Source organism: Saccostrea cucullata, unplaced genomic scaffold (genome assembly GCF_032062105.1).
Source record: "Saccostrea cucullata isolate Sc308-1 unplaced genomic scaffold, CSIRO_AGI_Scuc_v1 ctg645, whole genome shotgun sequence".
Taxonomy (NCBI): Eukaryota; Metazoa; Mollusca; class Bivalvia; order Ostreida; family Ostreidae; genus Saccostrea; species Saccostrea cuccullata.
In genome coordinates this window covers 407,724-423,121 of record NW_026931035.1, presented here as the reverse complement: position 1 = coordinate 423,121, position 15,398 = coordinate 407,724, and the positions used below count along the sequence as shown (strand labels likewise).

Below are 15,398 nucleotides of genomic sequence, written 5' to 3'. Positions count from 1 at the left end.
CTGTTCACATTTTAAACTCTTCAGAACCACAGGGCCAATTTTAACCAAACTTTGTAAAAAAACATCCTTGGGTGAGGGGGAGATTAAATTATTACAGTGAGGAGCCAAATCCTCTTAAAAAAGGGAGATAATCAAGAAAAGACAAAAATATGGTGGGGTCATTAAAAAAATCTTCTCAAGAACCCCTGGGCCAGAAAAGTTGAAACTTATGTGGAAGCATCCTGGAATAGTGTAGATTCTAAATTTTCCAGATCATGACCACCGGGGTTGGGGTGGGATCATAATAGAAATTACAAGAGGGAAATATGGTATAGAATAGCATGGCTAAATTTACTCATGTGAACGATGTGGCCCATGGACCTCTTGTTATTTACCCCTTGCAGGAATTTCACCAACAATTCCAGGGGTGGTTAATGGCGTTGTCTGTTAAGTAAAGGAGAAAATGTTTGGCTGAATTGTTTGACTAATCCCTATATCACAAGTCAGGTGCTCTACCTACTGAGCTTCCCAGGCCAATATCCATGATACAAACCAATACATTCACAGGTTCAGTGATGTGTACCTCACCGAGAAGTACAGTGTAAACAGTTTAAGATCTATGTGTATACAGTTATAGTTTAGATATATTAATTATTGATTAATATCCTGAACTATAATTTATGTTCTTTAAACTATAATTTGCAATTGAAACATCTGGTTTATCAAATGACAAACTATATTTGCTCATTTTCTTTTTTTTAGGTTTCCTTATAAATGATTATCTTGTTTAATTCCAAAAACAAATAAACACACACATGGCATTCCATTTATAATAAGAATTTTAATCAAATCAATACAATATATTTTCTTGCAATTCTTCTTGCAGAATTTCTTTTTGTGTCACATGTCCGAGGAGAACTGCATCTGCCTCGAGTAAAGATGTATAGCGTGCTGATCCTAGAAATTTGTCGGCCATTTCAAATTCCTTCAGCAGTAATTTTACTCTTGTACCATATGTGTAGCTGTAAAAATATAAATTAAATTTTACACAGGGTAAAACTGTTTCATCTATCATTTCAGAAATAACCAGCTAATTGTTCTATCAGTCTATGAAAACATGTTCCTGGAATATTAATACATTTTCTGCAGACTTTTGAGTTTACCAGAAATTCTGAATGAAACTATGGAGAAGAATATGAAGAAGAATATGAAGATATTGAAGATTTCTTTTTAAAAATTTAAGAATAAAAGAAAGAATAAATTTTCTGTATGAAGTTTAAGAAATTCAGTTGTTTCTGTAATTTTTCCAAGATCATAATTCAGCTTCCATGACATTTCGTTTATTTACATCATACATGGAAGAATGGCTAAGTCAGAAAGAAATGGCACCAAGCATGCGCATCGTTCAGAATTATTCTTTGTCAATTTTTTCCATGAATAAACAATACATGTACTTATTATTTTTTTTCAGAGAACAGGGTTAAAAACTACGTTTAAAAACAAAGTTTTAAACTAAACTTTTAACCGTAGAATTTAATTGGGCAATAGGCCCAAAAACCTCGTATTTTAATTTTTTTCGATCGCTCACACGATCTCATATATACTGAAGTCGCCTTTGGCGACACTACATTTTAGCGCGTTTTTCTGGGGACCGGTAAAGTATAATTAGAATAATCTAACTGTGTCTCGGGACAAGCCCTCACCACAGTTAGAATACCTCCCATATACTCGCTATGTAGCAAATAATTGCAGAATCGCTCTAAAAGGATTTTGAAGAATTCAAAAAGACTTGCACTGAAAATAACTTCCAAATTAATTGTAACAAACCTTTTTGAGATTGTATATGCCTTTTATCCCAAAAAATAATTCACAGAAAGACGAAAATTCAACTTATTTTCTCAATAGTTTTTCTCGCTTCAAATTTACTAGATAGAATGTTCTATCTTTAAAATGATATTGTCCTACGGACCCGGTTTAACGATAGAATTCGTCCCGTGTACATGGTGTATTCGTAATGTAGCAAAAAGAAACATGGGCGATAACTCGCATATTGCATTTACTAGGAACAATCTAGAGAGTTCCGAATGTAAACATGGCAGGTAATTTGAATCGAGAGAAAAACGTTGAGAAAATTGATTGGATTTTCGTATTTATATGGATTATTTTTTGGGATAAAAGGCATAAGCAATCTCAAAAAGGTTTGTTTTGATTATTTTGGTAGTTATTCCCAGTGCAAATCATTTTATATTCTTCGAAATCGTTTCGGAGTGGATCCGCTCCGATTTGCTACATTGCAAGTATATGGGACGTATTCTAACTGTGGTGAGGGCTTGTACCGAGACACAGTTAGATTATTCTAACTACAAATTTACCTGCCATGTTTACATTTGGAACTCTCTGTATTGTTCATAGTAAATGCACTGAGTACGAGTTATCGCCCGCGTTTATTTTGCTACATTGAGAATACACGTAACGAATTCTATCGTTAAACCGAGTCCATAGGACATATATCATTTTAACGATAGAACATTCTATCTAGGTAAAGTAAAGTCGTTCCATTAACACCTTCAGAGATTCGTTGATGTGATTCAGCATAAAAGAATATCAGTACCTATCATCAAAGCGCTGTATTATTTCCTCTTTTCCAGTCTCTTCATTTTTTACTATCTCTGTGGTCAAAGGACGCGGACACACGCAATGAAATTTACCCCCAAAGTCAATATACAAATCATCACAGACAACGTCAATCACTTTACCCATTACTATTGAATTTGAAATGTCCCCTAACTGACAAAACTTTGATCTTCGAAACAATGCCTCAAAAGTCACATTCTTGTCTGCAAGATTTGGAGCCGGTGTTGCCTCTAAATCGCCAATTTTCTTTTTCAGTAACTCGATGTCTCGATCCTCAAGAAGTTTTTTGTAGCCAGCAACACTTAAACGTGACGTCGTTGTTATACTCCTTTGACCTTTGCGAAAAAGTTTCGCTGAACACATTTTCCTCACAAGATTGGTCGCCATCTTTGTTTGGAGATTTCACTAGTTAACGCAGCAGCTATCAAACTTTCTAATTTAATTTGAAGTTGACAATATTTCATAATTAAATACATTTCGGAATTTATAAAATAGTAAAGTTAAGTTATATATGCAAGTTTTAAAAGTGTATACACCCTATATTACGAACATTTTATTTAATCCAGGTCGATCTTTCCTGCAATTAGCTGACCGTGAAAGGAATAGGTAAAACTAGTAAATTAAAAAAATAAATGTTTGTGTTTTTATTTCTTTGGAAATATTGTTAGCATTTAAATCTTTCTGAAAAAATGGAAAGTACTTCTAATTTTTTACTATTTATTTACCTTAATTTCATCAATTATTAGATGAGACATAATTTATATAGAAATTTGAATCAAAATGGGACCAGTTATACCCTATCTAAAATGTAAACAATGGACAAACTGTTGAAATTTATGAGTTTCATTGGCGATCTAAAGGTTAAGGTTTACTTGCATAATATTTTAGTTCATATGAGCCTTCAAGTGAGCTTTTCTGATCATATTTTGTCCGTCTAGCTGTCTGTCCGTCTGTAAACTCTTAACATTTTCGACTTCTTCTCAAGAACCACTGGGCCAATTTTAACCAAACTTGGTACAAAGCATCCTAGGGTGAAGGGGAGTTTAAATTGTTAAAATGAAGGGCCAAGTCTCTTCACAAGGGGAGATGATCAAGAAAAGACAAAAATAGGGTGGGGTCATTAAAAAAATCTTCTTCTTAAGAACCACAGGGTCAGAAAAGCTGAAACTAATGTGAAAGCAACCTGGGGTAGTGTAGATTCTAAATTGTTCAAATCATGACCCCAGGGAGGAGGGTGGGCCACAATACTAGGTAACTCAAGTTTTACACTGAAATATTTAGGAATAATCTCTAAAAATCTTCTTCTCAAGAACCACATGGCCAAAAAAACTGAAACTTATGTGGAAGCATCCTTGGTTTGTGTAGGTTCTAAATTATTCAAATCATGACCCCCGGGGGAGGGCAGGGCCACAATAGGAAACCCAAGTTTTACATTGAAATATATAGGAAAAATCTTTAAAAATCTTCTTCATTGGAACTACTGGGCCAGAAAAGCTGAAACTTATGCGAAAGCATCCTGGGGTAGTGTAGCTTTTAAATTGTCTAAATTGTGACCCCTGGGGGTAGGATTGGGTCCCAAAAGGTATTACAAGAGGGAAAATCTGGTTAAAAAACAGCATGGTCAAGCTATTTAGGTGAGCGATGTGGCCCATGGACCTCTTGTTTTAATGAATAATGCTTTATCAATTGTGGAAAGATGAGTGTTTTTTTTTTCTTTTCCCTATGCATTAATTTTGCCATGTCTTTTGAATATACAATGAATTGCATGTTTCTACCTTTCTTACAGTTATATGTACCATAGCCAGATATAAAAGATTTAAAATGCATATATTTGATTTGTTACTTGAGTGTTCATTCATGGCTGAATGTTCATGATGGCAGATCAATAGTAATTTTTTGATTTATATTTCAGAGAGTGAAGAGAACTGGTTGGGTTTTGAGAAAAGTAAAAGACCCGGAGTCGGTGGCTGATCATATGTACAGAATGGCCCTTCTATCATTCCTAGTGGATCCTTCCTCAGGTCTCAATAAAGACAGGTCCAAATTGTACTGCTTATCAAACTAGATCATCTCAATAAAGACAGGTCCAAATTGTACTGCTTATCAAACTGCTTGTTATAAAGCAGTAGACTACTGAATGATTTTTTAGCTCTACTGGTTAGAGACCAGAAGAGCTTATGCCATAGTAAGGTGTCTGTCGTCCGTCCGTCTGTCTAGCTAGCTGTCCGTCTGTCTGCCTAGCTGTCCATCTGTCTGTAAACAATTTTTCAAAATGCTACTCCTCCTACAGTTTTGGTCTGCTTTCATTATAATTTGGCACACAAGTAGACTACATAAGATACATAATATAGTGCATTGTTTTTATTTTGGTTTTTTATTTCGATGAACGGTGTTGCCATGGTTACTAAAAATAGTTTTTTCTGTGAAATTCTTTTAAAACGCTACTCCTCCTACAGTTTTGGTCTGATTTCAATATAACTTGGCTCACAAGTAGACTACACTAAGATACATAATTTAGTGCATCAGTTTTTTATTTCAATGAACGATGTTGCCATGGTTACTAAAAATAGAAAATTCTGTGATATTCCTTTAAAACGCTACTCCTGCTACAGTTTTGGTCTGATTTCAATATAACTTGGCACACAAGTAGACTACCTTAAGATACATAATTTAGTGCATAGTTTTTGATTTCGATGAAAGGTGTTGCCATGGTTACTAAAAATAGTATTTTCTGTGAAATTCCTTTAAAACACTACTCCTCCTACAGTTTTGGTCTGATTTCAATATAACTTGGCACACAAGTAGACTACACTTAGATATATAATTTAGTGCATCAGTTTTTGATTTTGATGAATGATGTTGCCATGGTTACTAAAAATAGAAATTTCTGTGAAATTCCTTTTAAATGCTGCTCCTCCTACAGTTTTGGTCTGATTTTAATATAACTTGGCACACAGGTAGACTACACTAAGATACATATATAATCATATTCATTGCTGCTTGTTGCGAAGTTTCAAATGCAAGTGCTACCGGGTACTTTTCCTTTGTTATACGTACACACCAGTAGAGCTACAGTCTTATCAGAGACTTCTGGTTTTTCCTTTTGTTGAAAATTATACTTGCACAGCATTTAACATGTACTTTACTTTACTTCTCTGTTTGCAAACGTATGCATGTAAAATAAATAGAATACACTTATATATAATATTAATAATGAATAATAGTGGAATAGTCAAACTTTTGTCATAATGAAATAGAGAGGACTTGGAAAACTGTTGCCTAGGATTGTAGGTCTTCACCTATTATCAAGGGCTGAAATGATTTTCCCCAAATTGTCATAAAATAAGTAATTCAGTACCTGGCCTTCTGTATACAGTGTAATTCATTAAGGTGATATAGATGTAATAGTCAGTGGAGAGAGAGAACTTATTTGATACACATACACTGCAGCATGTAGGCTAGTATCAGAGTCGCCATATAATTGGTAATCTTCTGTGACATTTCATTTCTTTCCATTGACAGATGTATCAAGATAAGTCTGGTCCATGATCTTGCTGAATGTATCGTGGGGGATCTTACTCCTCAGGACGAAATTCCAAAGTCTGAGAAACAAAAGCAGGAAATGGTATAGTTACTTTTATTAATGAATCCTGAAAAATTAAATGGGTCTGTAGCTTATATAGCATGCGTCGTTTATTAAGTTGAAGAGTCATGTTTTCAATTTTTTTTTTCAACTTGATCAGATTTGAATGTATTTATTTTCACATAACATTTTGTCATCTTATCCAATTTTATAGCTATGGTTGAAATGTCTCAATCCACTGCATTGATAATGATGAAGACTTTGAGTTATGACTTTGAATTTTCTATATGATAGATGTAATTATTACTGGTAATAATTTGTAATATGTTTTAGGAAGCCATGAAACACATCTGCAGTTTGGTTCCAGAGGAAGTGGGTCAAGAGCTCTATGAATTATGGGAGGTGATCAAATGAAACAACTTGGAAATTCACTCTGGATTCAGAGTTGTTAATTGTGAAAATATTGTATTATAAATATAAAATTCAAATGAAATATAATTAATTTTTACAATCTGACATGTTTTAGAATTATTTTGGTTTGCTTTTCAGTTTAAATACTGTATAAGTACTTTTTTCCGCGTGGTATTAATTTACGCTATGTACGCGTTCATCATTTTTCCGCGGAAATTTGTCAAAGCGTACTTAATATAATTGTAAGGCAAATATAGTGACAATCTGGAAAATCCGCGTAATTTTCTACCCGCGGATTAAACAGATATTGAGATTCCGTGGAATTATGACCCCGTGAAAAAAAGTACGTCTACAGTATTGTAATAATTTCTTTTTAATAGTTTTTGAAGGAAGAGTTATTGCCCTTTCACCACTCTTTTGACTGTTTGTTTTCTCTTTGTAGGATTATGAATTTCAGAAGAGTGAGGAGGCTAAATTTGTTAAGGATCTGGACAAATTTGAGATGATTCTTCAGGCACACGAGTACGAGAAACTCAGCGACAGCCCAGGGAGGCTACAGGAATTCTTCAATAGTACAAAGGGTAAGGCTGTAACATTGTTTATTATGAGTTATAAAATTTATAGCGAGGAGAGAACATATGAAAAATATTCACTGATTTACACATCCTGTCGTAAAAATCAGTAAGAAATCTTAAAAATATAAAATGAAAGACTCTGTGAAAAAGGTTAGACATCTCCTTGAATAAAATGTTAGATACCTCATAGTACAAGGGGTTATGCATCTTATAGTATAGTGAGTTTGACATTTTGTATTATCTTCAAAGCAATATACGGCATATCTGAGCTAAAAAATAAAAATACGAGATTAAGTTTAGATTTACATGATATTTGCTTATTACATTCAAATTAAATTTTTCACTGATTTTAAATTTAAATATCCCCATGTTTCCATAGTTAAAGTGACTTTAAACTGTTTCTGATATTTAAATTCCTAGTCGGTAAAAACATATAAATCGGTTGTTGTTTTAAATCTCAGATATCTATGAAATGTGATTGATTTAAATTGTGTAATTTACAGGAAAATCCTATCTTTATACTGTATAGGGGATTAATATCACGTGTTGTAATTTTCACGGTTTTCTCTCATCGGACACAATCGTGGTTTCTTGAATTCGCAGAATTCTTATGTTATAGAAGTTACCTCCCTTGTCTGTATTCGTTTAATCCATACCATAGCTACATGTAAACGACATTCATCATTCTTATGTCTTTATTTCACAAAAACAGATTAGGTTAATATAAAATAGTTAGACTTAATAAATAATTGACGATTAATTAAAACAGGTGCATGTACACCCCAAGATCTTCAAAACAACGCGGCAAAAAAACCACTGGACGGTAATAAATGTGTGTCAATGTATACACTCACGTGCCAAAAGTATGTCAATTTTTTCACAAGATGGCCGCCATAGTTTTTGTTTACTACTTGAATAAAAAATGATGCACTTACCTTATTTCTTCGTATTTTGACTTAATATTTTGTGATGAAGCCTTTGGATGCGATCACTTTCCGACATCGTTTCGGTAGACTGGAGTAGAGAGACCTGAGGAATAGTCCTCTTAGGTACAGAATTTGGCACTGACCTGTTGTATTCATCGGTTATTTCTGTTAAAGTTTTTCTTCTGTCTTTTTTTACGATTCTAGAGAGAGCCGTGTGGTCGCGAACTGTCATGGAAGGGGGTCGTCCACTTCGAGGTTTATTTTCAACGTCACCCCGCTTCGCTTTAAGAATCGACAAATTGTCGAGGAATTCAAATTTAGTAATTCAGCTACTTTCACCGCTTTTAATCCACTTTCTATTAGGGATATTACGGTCTTCTTTTCATCAATGGTAAGTTCTCGTCCCCTTCGTCCCATGCTTGTTGTTTACATTGACAATGGAAAAATAGCAGAAGTTATGACAACTTCCGGTTTACAAAGGCATTACATAATATACGGCAGCTTAATGGTGACATGGATAAGTCAAAATTCGTGAGTGAAAATAAATTTTTATTGAAAAAAAAATTATTGATTTAATTTATTAACACAAAAAATTGACATACTTTTGGCACGTGAGTGGTAATGCACACACCGTGCCTGGTAACATTAGTTACGCACGGGTAATCAAAACTCATGGCCCACATGTTTTGATTGATGAAACGTAGCGTTGGCTATTAAAAAGCCTTTTAACAAATACAGGTTATTATCTGTTGATTTGAATTAATGTAAAGCATGCTTATTAAAATAATTGAATGACAAGTACTACTCGTAATTACTGAAATGACCATGCACTGTGATACATGTATTTAAACCTATCCTAGTCTATTCTCAAATTTCCAATAAAACATGGAGATTATTGAAAAATTATTCACTGTTTCTTGAATTCACGGATTTATTATCACCGTGAATATAGCGAATATTAAAACCGCGAGTTATTTTCCCCCTATACAGTAATCAGTAACAAAACAAATAGAAAGATCTTTTTAATTTTAGTTAGTCTGAACTTACCAAAAATATGTCATATATGACTGTGATGAGTCAGTTTTCTAGCTCACCTGAGCTTTCAGCTCAGGTGAGCTTTTCTGACCTCCTGTTGTCTGTCTATCTTTCTGTAAACTTTTCACATTTTAAACTTCTTCTCAAGAACCAATGGGCCAATTTTAACTAAGGTTGGTTCAAAGCATCCGTGGGTAAAAGGGGAGTTTCTATTTTAAAATTAAGGAAAAAGCCCCCTAAAGGCCCTTACAAGGGGAGATAATCAAGAAAAAACAAAAAATTGGTTTGGTCATTAAAAAATCTTCTCAAGAACCACTCGGCAGAAAAAAAACTTGAAGTGGAAGTTTCTTGGGGTATTGTAGATTCTAAATTGTTCAAATCATGACCCTTGGAGGTAGGCATGACATCAATAGGGAAACTAATTTTACGTTGAAATAAAAAGGAAAAAAATCAGATTTTCTTCCTAAGAACCACTGGGCCAGAATAGCTAAAACTTGGATGCAACCTGGGATAGTGTACATTCTAAATTGTTCTAATCTTGACCCCTGGGGTAGGGTCATAATAAGGTGTCCAATTTTTGAATTTATATATATAGGAAAAACCCGAAGTTACTCAGATGAGTGTTGTGGCCCATGGGCCTCTTGTTTTATTGTTTTTTTAGGTCACTTGACCTATTGCTATCTGTTTTCGTCCATCGTCGTGCGTCGTCTGTCGTGTGTTAACATTTGAACATTTTGAGCTTCTTCTCTGCAACCGCTCAACCAATTTCAATCAAATTTGGCACAAAGCATCTATGGGTGAAGGGGAACAAAAATTGTGAATTTCATGGTCCCGCCCCCCCCCCCACCCCTGGGGCCTGAGGGATGGGGCCAAAACCACTAAAATTAATGCAATCTTTAAAATTCTTCTTTACTCCTGGACATCAAGCAGTCAAACTATTGGCATGATTGTAATCAGCATGGAGTCCTCTACCAAAATTGTGAAATTCATGGCCCTAGGGTCGTGGGTTCTAATGCTAGGGCGGGGCTAAATAGATTATATACTGTAGATCACTTAATTTTCGCGAGACCTTATTTTCACGAGAGAGTCATTGACTCTTTATAAGCGAGACAAAATTTTCACGAAGTGTGGCCATTGCTCTATATAATCTTAAGGAACTCTATTATATGCGAGCGGGGCTAATTACGCGAAAATAAAGTTCTCACTAATAAAAAGTGATTTACAGTACTAGTGAAAATGCATTACATTGTATTTCTTTGAAAATCTTCTTCTCTGCTCCTGGGCATTAAATAAACTAACCAAGTACATAGTTATGTTGAATAAGGCTGCATCTTCTAAAATTGTGAATTTCATGGCCCTGGGTCAGGGGTTCTGGTGTTAGGGCAGGGCTCTATTGATTATATAGTGAAATTGCATAAATCTTTGAAAATCTTCTTTGCTCCTGGGTATTAAATGAACTAACCAAGTACAAAGTTATGATGAGCAAGAATGTCTCTTCCAAATTAAGAATTTCATGGCCCCTGGGTCAGGGATTCTGGTGTTAGGGCGGGGCTGTATTGATTATATAGTGAATTTGCATAAATTCTTTGAAAATCTTCTTCTCTGCTCCTTGGTATTAAACAAACTAACCAAGTACAAAGTTATGATGAGCTAGAATGTCTCTTCCAAATTAAGAATTTCATGGCCCCTGGGTCAGGGGTTCTGGTGTTTGGGCAGGGTTCTATTGATTATAAAGTGAAATTGCATAAATTCTTTGAAAATATTTTCCTTTGCTTCTAGTTAATATGCTAATGATCTAATTACATATCTATAATGAAGAGAAATAACTCTTTCAAAATGGTTAATTTCAGGGACCCTGGGTCAAGGGTGCAAGGGGGGGGGGGGTTACTTTGTCTGAAAATAAATTAATGCTTTGAAATCTGCTCTTTGGTATTAATCAACCAATTATGATGAAATAAAATTTTATTAGCTCACCTGAACCGAAGGCTCAAGTGAGCTTTTCTGATCACATTTTGTCTGTCTGTCAGTCCGTCCATCTGTTAACTTTTCACATTTTTGACTTCTTCTCAAGAACCACTGAGCCAATTTTAACCAAACTTGGTACAAAGCATTCATGGTTAAAGGGGAGTTTAGATTGTTAAAATAAAGGGCCAAGACCCCTCACAAGGAGAGAAAATAAAAAAAAGACAAAAATAGGGTAGGGTCATTAAAAAATCTTCGTCTCCAGAACCACTGGGCCAGAAAAGCTGAAACTTATGTGGAAACATCCTGGGGTAGTGTAGATTCTAAATTGTTAAAATCATGACCCCCAGGGGTTGGTGGGGCCACAATAGGGAATCAAAGTTTTACATAAAAATATATAGGAAAATACTTTAAAAATCATCTTCTCAAGAACCACTGGGCCAGAAAAGCTGAAACTTATGTAGAAGCATCCTGGGGTAGTGTTGATTCTAAATTATTAAAATTGTGATATTGTGTGTGTGTGTGTGTGGGGGGGGGGGGGGGTACAGCGAGGCCACAATAGGTATTACAAAGGAGGAAATATGGTAAAGAATGGCATCACCAAAGTTACTCAGGTGAGCGATGTGGCCCATGGGCCTCTTGTTTTTTTATGATAAAATTTCCAAAATTTTGAAATATGTGATCCCAGGGTCAGTGGTTCCTGTGGGGTGGGGTGCACAACCGGTGGTTATAAAGTGTAAATGCATTTTCTCTTTGTTTCTCTGATCTACCTCTGGGTATTAAGTAACCAGAGTAAGCATGCTTAGTGTATAATTATGATAAGCAATGGTGCCTTTTTTTCAAATTTGTGAATTTCATGGCTTTGGTTTAAAACAGGAACCGAATTCAATTGCTTCAAAGTTTTTACATGATACTCAGGTGACCTATAAGGCCCGAGGGCCTCTTGTTTATGTTGTTATATTTTTCTTTTCAGGAAAGTTTAAAACATCACAGATTAAGGACTGGGTGGAGAAGTTAAACACAGACAGATGTTCTAGTGGATCATGACAGAATAAAATTAATATTTTCTCAAATTTTGTGTTTGTCTCTGTATACATACCTCAAACTAAGAATCATCTCAGGAATCATGATCAATTTCATGTAGTGACTCCACACTACACCCAGGAGCCACGAGTTTCAAAAATTCAAAACTTGCACTACCTCAGGAAACTCATAAATAAGTTTCAGTTTTTTCTGGCCCAGTGGTTCTTGGGAAGAAGTTGAATACTAATATGTGAAAAGTTTACAGATGGACGGACAGCTAGATTGATGGACATGGTGATCAGAAATTCAGCTCAGGTGAACTACAAAAATATGATATATAAACGCTATTTTATATCATACATACTTTGGTTATTTCTCATTTAGTCAAAAACCAGACAAGAATCCCCCATTAAAAGTGCATGGTTATTAAGAATGGGCTTGGTGCTCATTCACCGACTTATTAAATTAACAGGTGTATTGATATGACGTTTTAAGCTCTGATATTTTATTTAGGGCGACTTCCCTTGTTAGTTCTTAGTGATATACATGTAACTGTTTGTTTTTCACCCAATCACTGAAATTAAAACAATACGATATGTCATTGTTTGTGCCATTTAAAGAACGAAGAAAACAACACAATATTAATTATTGTACGTGTGAATTCCCACCTGCGTTGGATTGAAATAACAACGACTTCCTGTATACAGTGAGCTGAAATATTCCACCAACAGACAAACATGTATAACTGGTATATGGTGGAGAGGGCTTATATATTATCTATGCCTGCTGCCCAATCCATTTATGTATTTATTACATAATAAAATATGTTCGAATCAAATGTATAACTGGTATATAATAGATGGCAATTGGATAATTTTTGGAGCCAATCAGTCAAAATTTTTCTGAGTAGCATGAAGTTACTAAATATCTATTGTAATTCATGGAATTTTAATTGCAGATCTTTCTAAACTATGTAAGTTGTATTCTTGACAAGCATATCACTTCTGCCCAATCCATTTATGTATTTTCTACAAAAAAACCTTTTTTTTTTTAATCAAATGTATAACTGGTATATAATAGATGGCAATTGGAATAATTTCACAGCAAATAAATGGAGCCTCCCAAATGTCCATGTGTTGCTAAATTTTTTACGGTAATGTGTAAGAGGACTAAATATCTATCAAATGTTATTCATGGAATTTTATGTGACGTCATAGGTAAACATATAATGGCAATGTCCATGTTTTGCTATGACAAAATATTCGAATTAAAAAGTAAAATAGGAGGTGCACAATGCATTTTTTCAACAAAAAAATTTTTTTTTTTACATGTTTTAACAATCCAATCATAGTATTTTACTCGACATTTAGAATGATTGACAACTATTATCAATACAATGACCTTCACAGCGAATGAAATTTTTTACTAGGTGGAATGCTGACTGACGTTTTTATACAAATCATTAAGATATTTTTAATTCATTGAATTTTCTGTGGATTTTCCTGTTCACCCAAATCATGACAAAGAGCACACAAATGGTGTTACAGGTGGATATGGGATGTTTGCTCCTAAATGGCAACTGATCCCACATCTGATGTTTTTAGAGGTTTGTGTTTGTGTCCTGCTCCCTCTTTGTATTGTTTAAATGAACTCTGAACTTGATTTTTGTTAGTTTTCTCCATATTTCGTGGAAAAGGAGATTTTTATGTCACTTTTTAGTCTCGGTGAGTTTGGTCCTTGGGTTCGGCCGAAAGCAAAGCCCTCAAATCCTGTCAATAACTGTTCAAAGAATTTAGCTTTCAGACTAGTTCTGGAGAAAAAGTCAGATATAAAGACATACCACAAAGACAGATGAAAAACTTCAATTAGAAAAAGGGGGGTTTTTTTGCCTCCAGTTTCAGATAAACCAGTATGAATAATTAATTATTTTTTAAAAAAGATTTTGCAATAAAGGCATCTAGCTCTACTCAAGATACTAGCTAATTCAATGCAAATAATTAGAAATACTGTGAGCACTGAGCTCGCTAATTTATACCCCTGCTTTCCCTATGATTATAATGGCAAAGTCCATGTTTTGCTCTGGGAGACACGAAATAAGTGTCAGGTCAAAAATTAAAATAGGAAGTGCACAATGACAATATGTTATAAAGAATCTGTGAAAGTATCATTAAATTTTATTCAGTGGTATAGTTCAGTTCAGTTGTGAGTTAAGAGATGGGTACCCTTCAATATTATAGAAAGAATGGCAGTGTTTATATTTGCAGTGTTCATGTTTTGCTATGGGAAACCCGAACAAAAATCCGGAAAAAGATTTTCCCACTCAGTTGAGGGTAGGAAAATTTTTTTTGCGGATTTTTTTTTGGACGATAAAAACTTCAGACTTCTGTGAATGGACGGATATACCCTCCCACTTTTCAAGCAGGGGGTATAATAAAGAATAACATCCTGATCACTATATACCCTCTCATTTATCAAGTGGGGGGTATAATAAAGAATAACAAGAGTATTTCAAAAAGAATAAAGTGTATTTGTTTCTAACTAATTAATTGATGATATAAATGTAATACATACACGTACAGCTGAATTGTACAAATAGGACTTACACAGAACCATACAACAGGACTGATAATCTCCTCCAGATTACATCAACTAATGATGTCAATATAATGGACTACAGATCGCCACGTTTGTGATGGACAAAACTTTCAGGATAACATTTACAGCTGTGTGAATTTCATTAAATGACCACCATTAATTATTACAATGTTTACATGATTACAATACATATACGCGTAATTACAATGCTGTGCTATCAATATTAAACCTGTGTAGTAAACATACAATATTTTTGCAAATTACTTAGACATAAGAACAAACTACATTTCTAGACAAAACCCTCAGTACTTTATTCCAATTTCTAAAACAGTCCAAAAGTAAACCAGTGGGATGTAATTTTAGATTTTAACGGATAATAAATAAAATAAAACAAGAGGCCCACGGGCCTTATAGGTCACCTGAGTAACATGTAACAACTTTCCAACAACTGAATTTGGTTCGACTATTTTAATCCAAAAGCCTTGTAATTCACAATTTTGAAAGCGGCACCATTGTTTATCATAACTATAGACTTGGCATGCTTACTTTGGTTACTTAATACCCACAGGTAGATCAGAGAAACAAAGAGAAAATGCATTTCCACTTTATAACCACCAGTTGTGCACCCCAACCCAGAGGAACCACTGACCCTGGGCCATATATTTCAAAATTTTG

General features: G+C 34.5%; 2 protein-coding genes across 2 annotated transcripts; one reads left to right on the top strand and one right to left on the bottom strand.

The window, feature by feature from the left end:
- Positions 1–800: 800 nt before the first annotated feature.
- LOC134231141 (small ribosomal subunit protein bS1m-like) lies at positions 801–3,080 on the bottom strand. Its single transcript, XM_062713058.1, has 2 exons — positions 2,591–3,080; positions 801–1,001 (listed from the first exon to the last, which is right to left on the bottom strand). The coding sequence occupies exons 1-2, from the start codon at positions 2,998–3,000 to the stop codon at positions 830–832; spliced, it is 582 nt and encodes a 193-aa protein (XP_062569042.1). The 5' UTR covers positions 3,001–3,080; the 3' UTR covers positions 801–829.
- Positions 3,081–3,409: 329 nt separating this feature from the next.
- On the top strand, positions 3,410–12,178 carry LOC134231140 (5'-deoxynucleotidase HDDC2-like). Its single transcript, XM_062713057.1, has 6 exons — positions 3,410–3,473; positions 4,526–4,650; positions 6,136–6,238; positions 6,530–6,598; positions 7,050–7,188; positions 12,079–12,178. The coding sequence occupies exons 1-6, from the start codon at positions 3,429–3,431 to the stop codon at positions 12,150–12,152; spliced, it is 555 nt and encodes a 184-aa protein (XP_062569041.1). The 5' UTR covers positions 3,410–3,428; the 3' UTR covers positions 12,153–12,178.
- Positions 12,179–15,398: the final 3,220 nt, after the last annotated feature.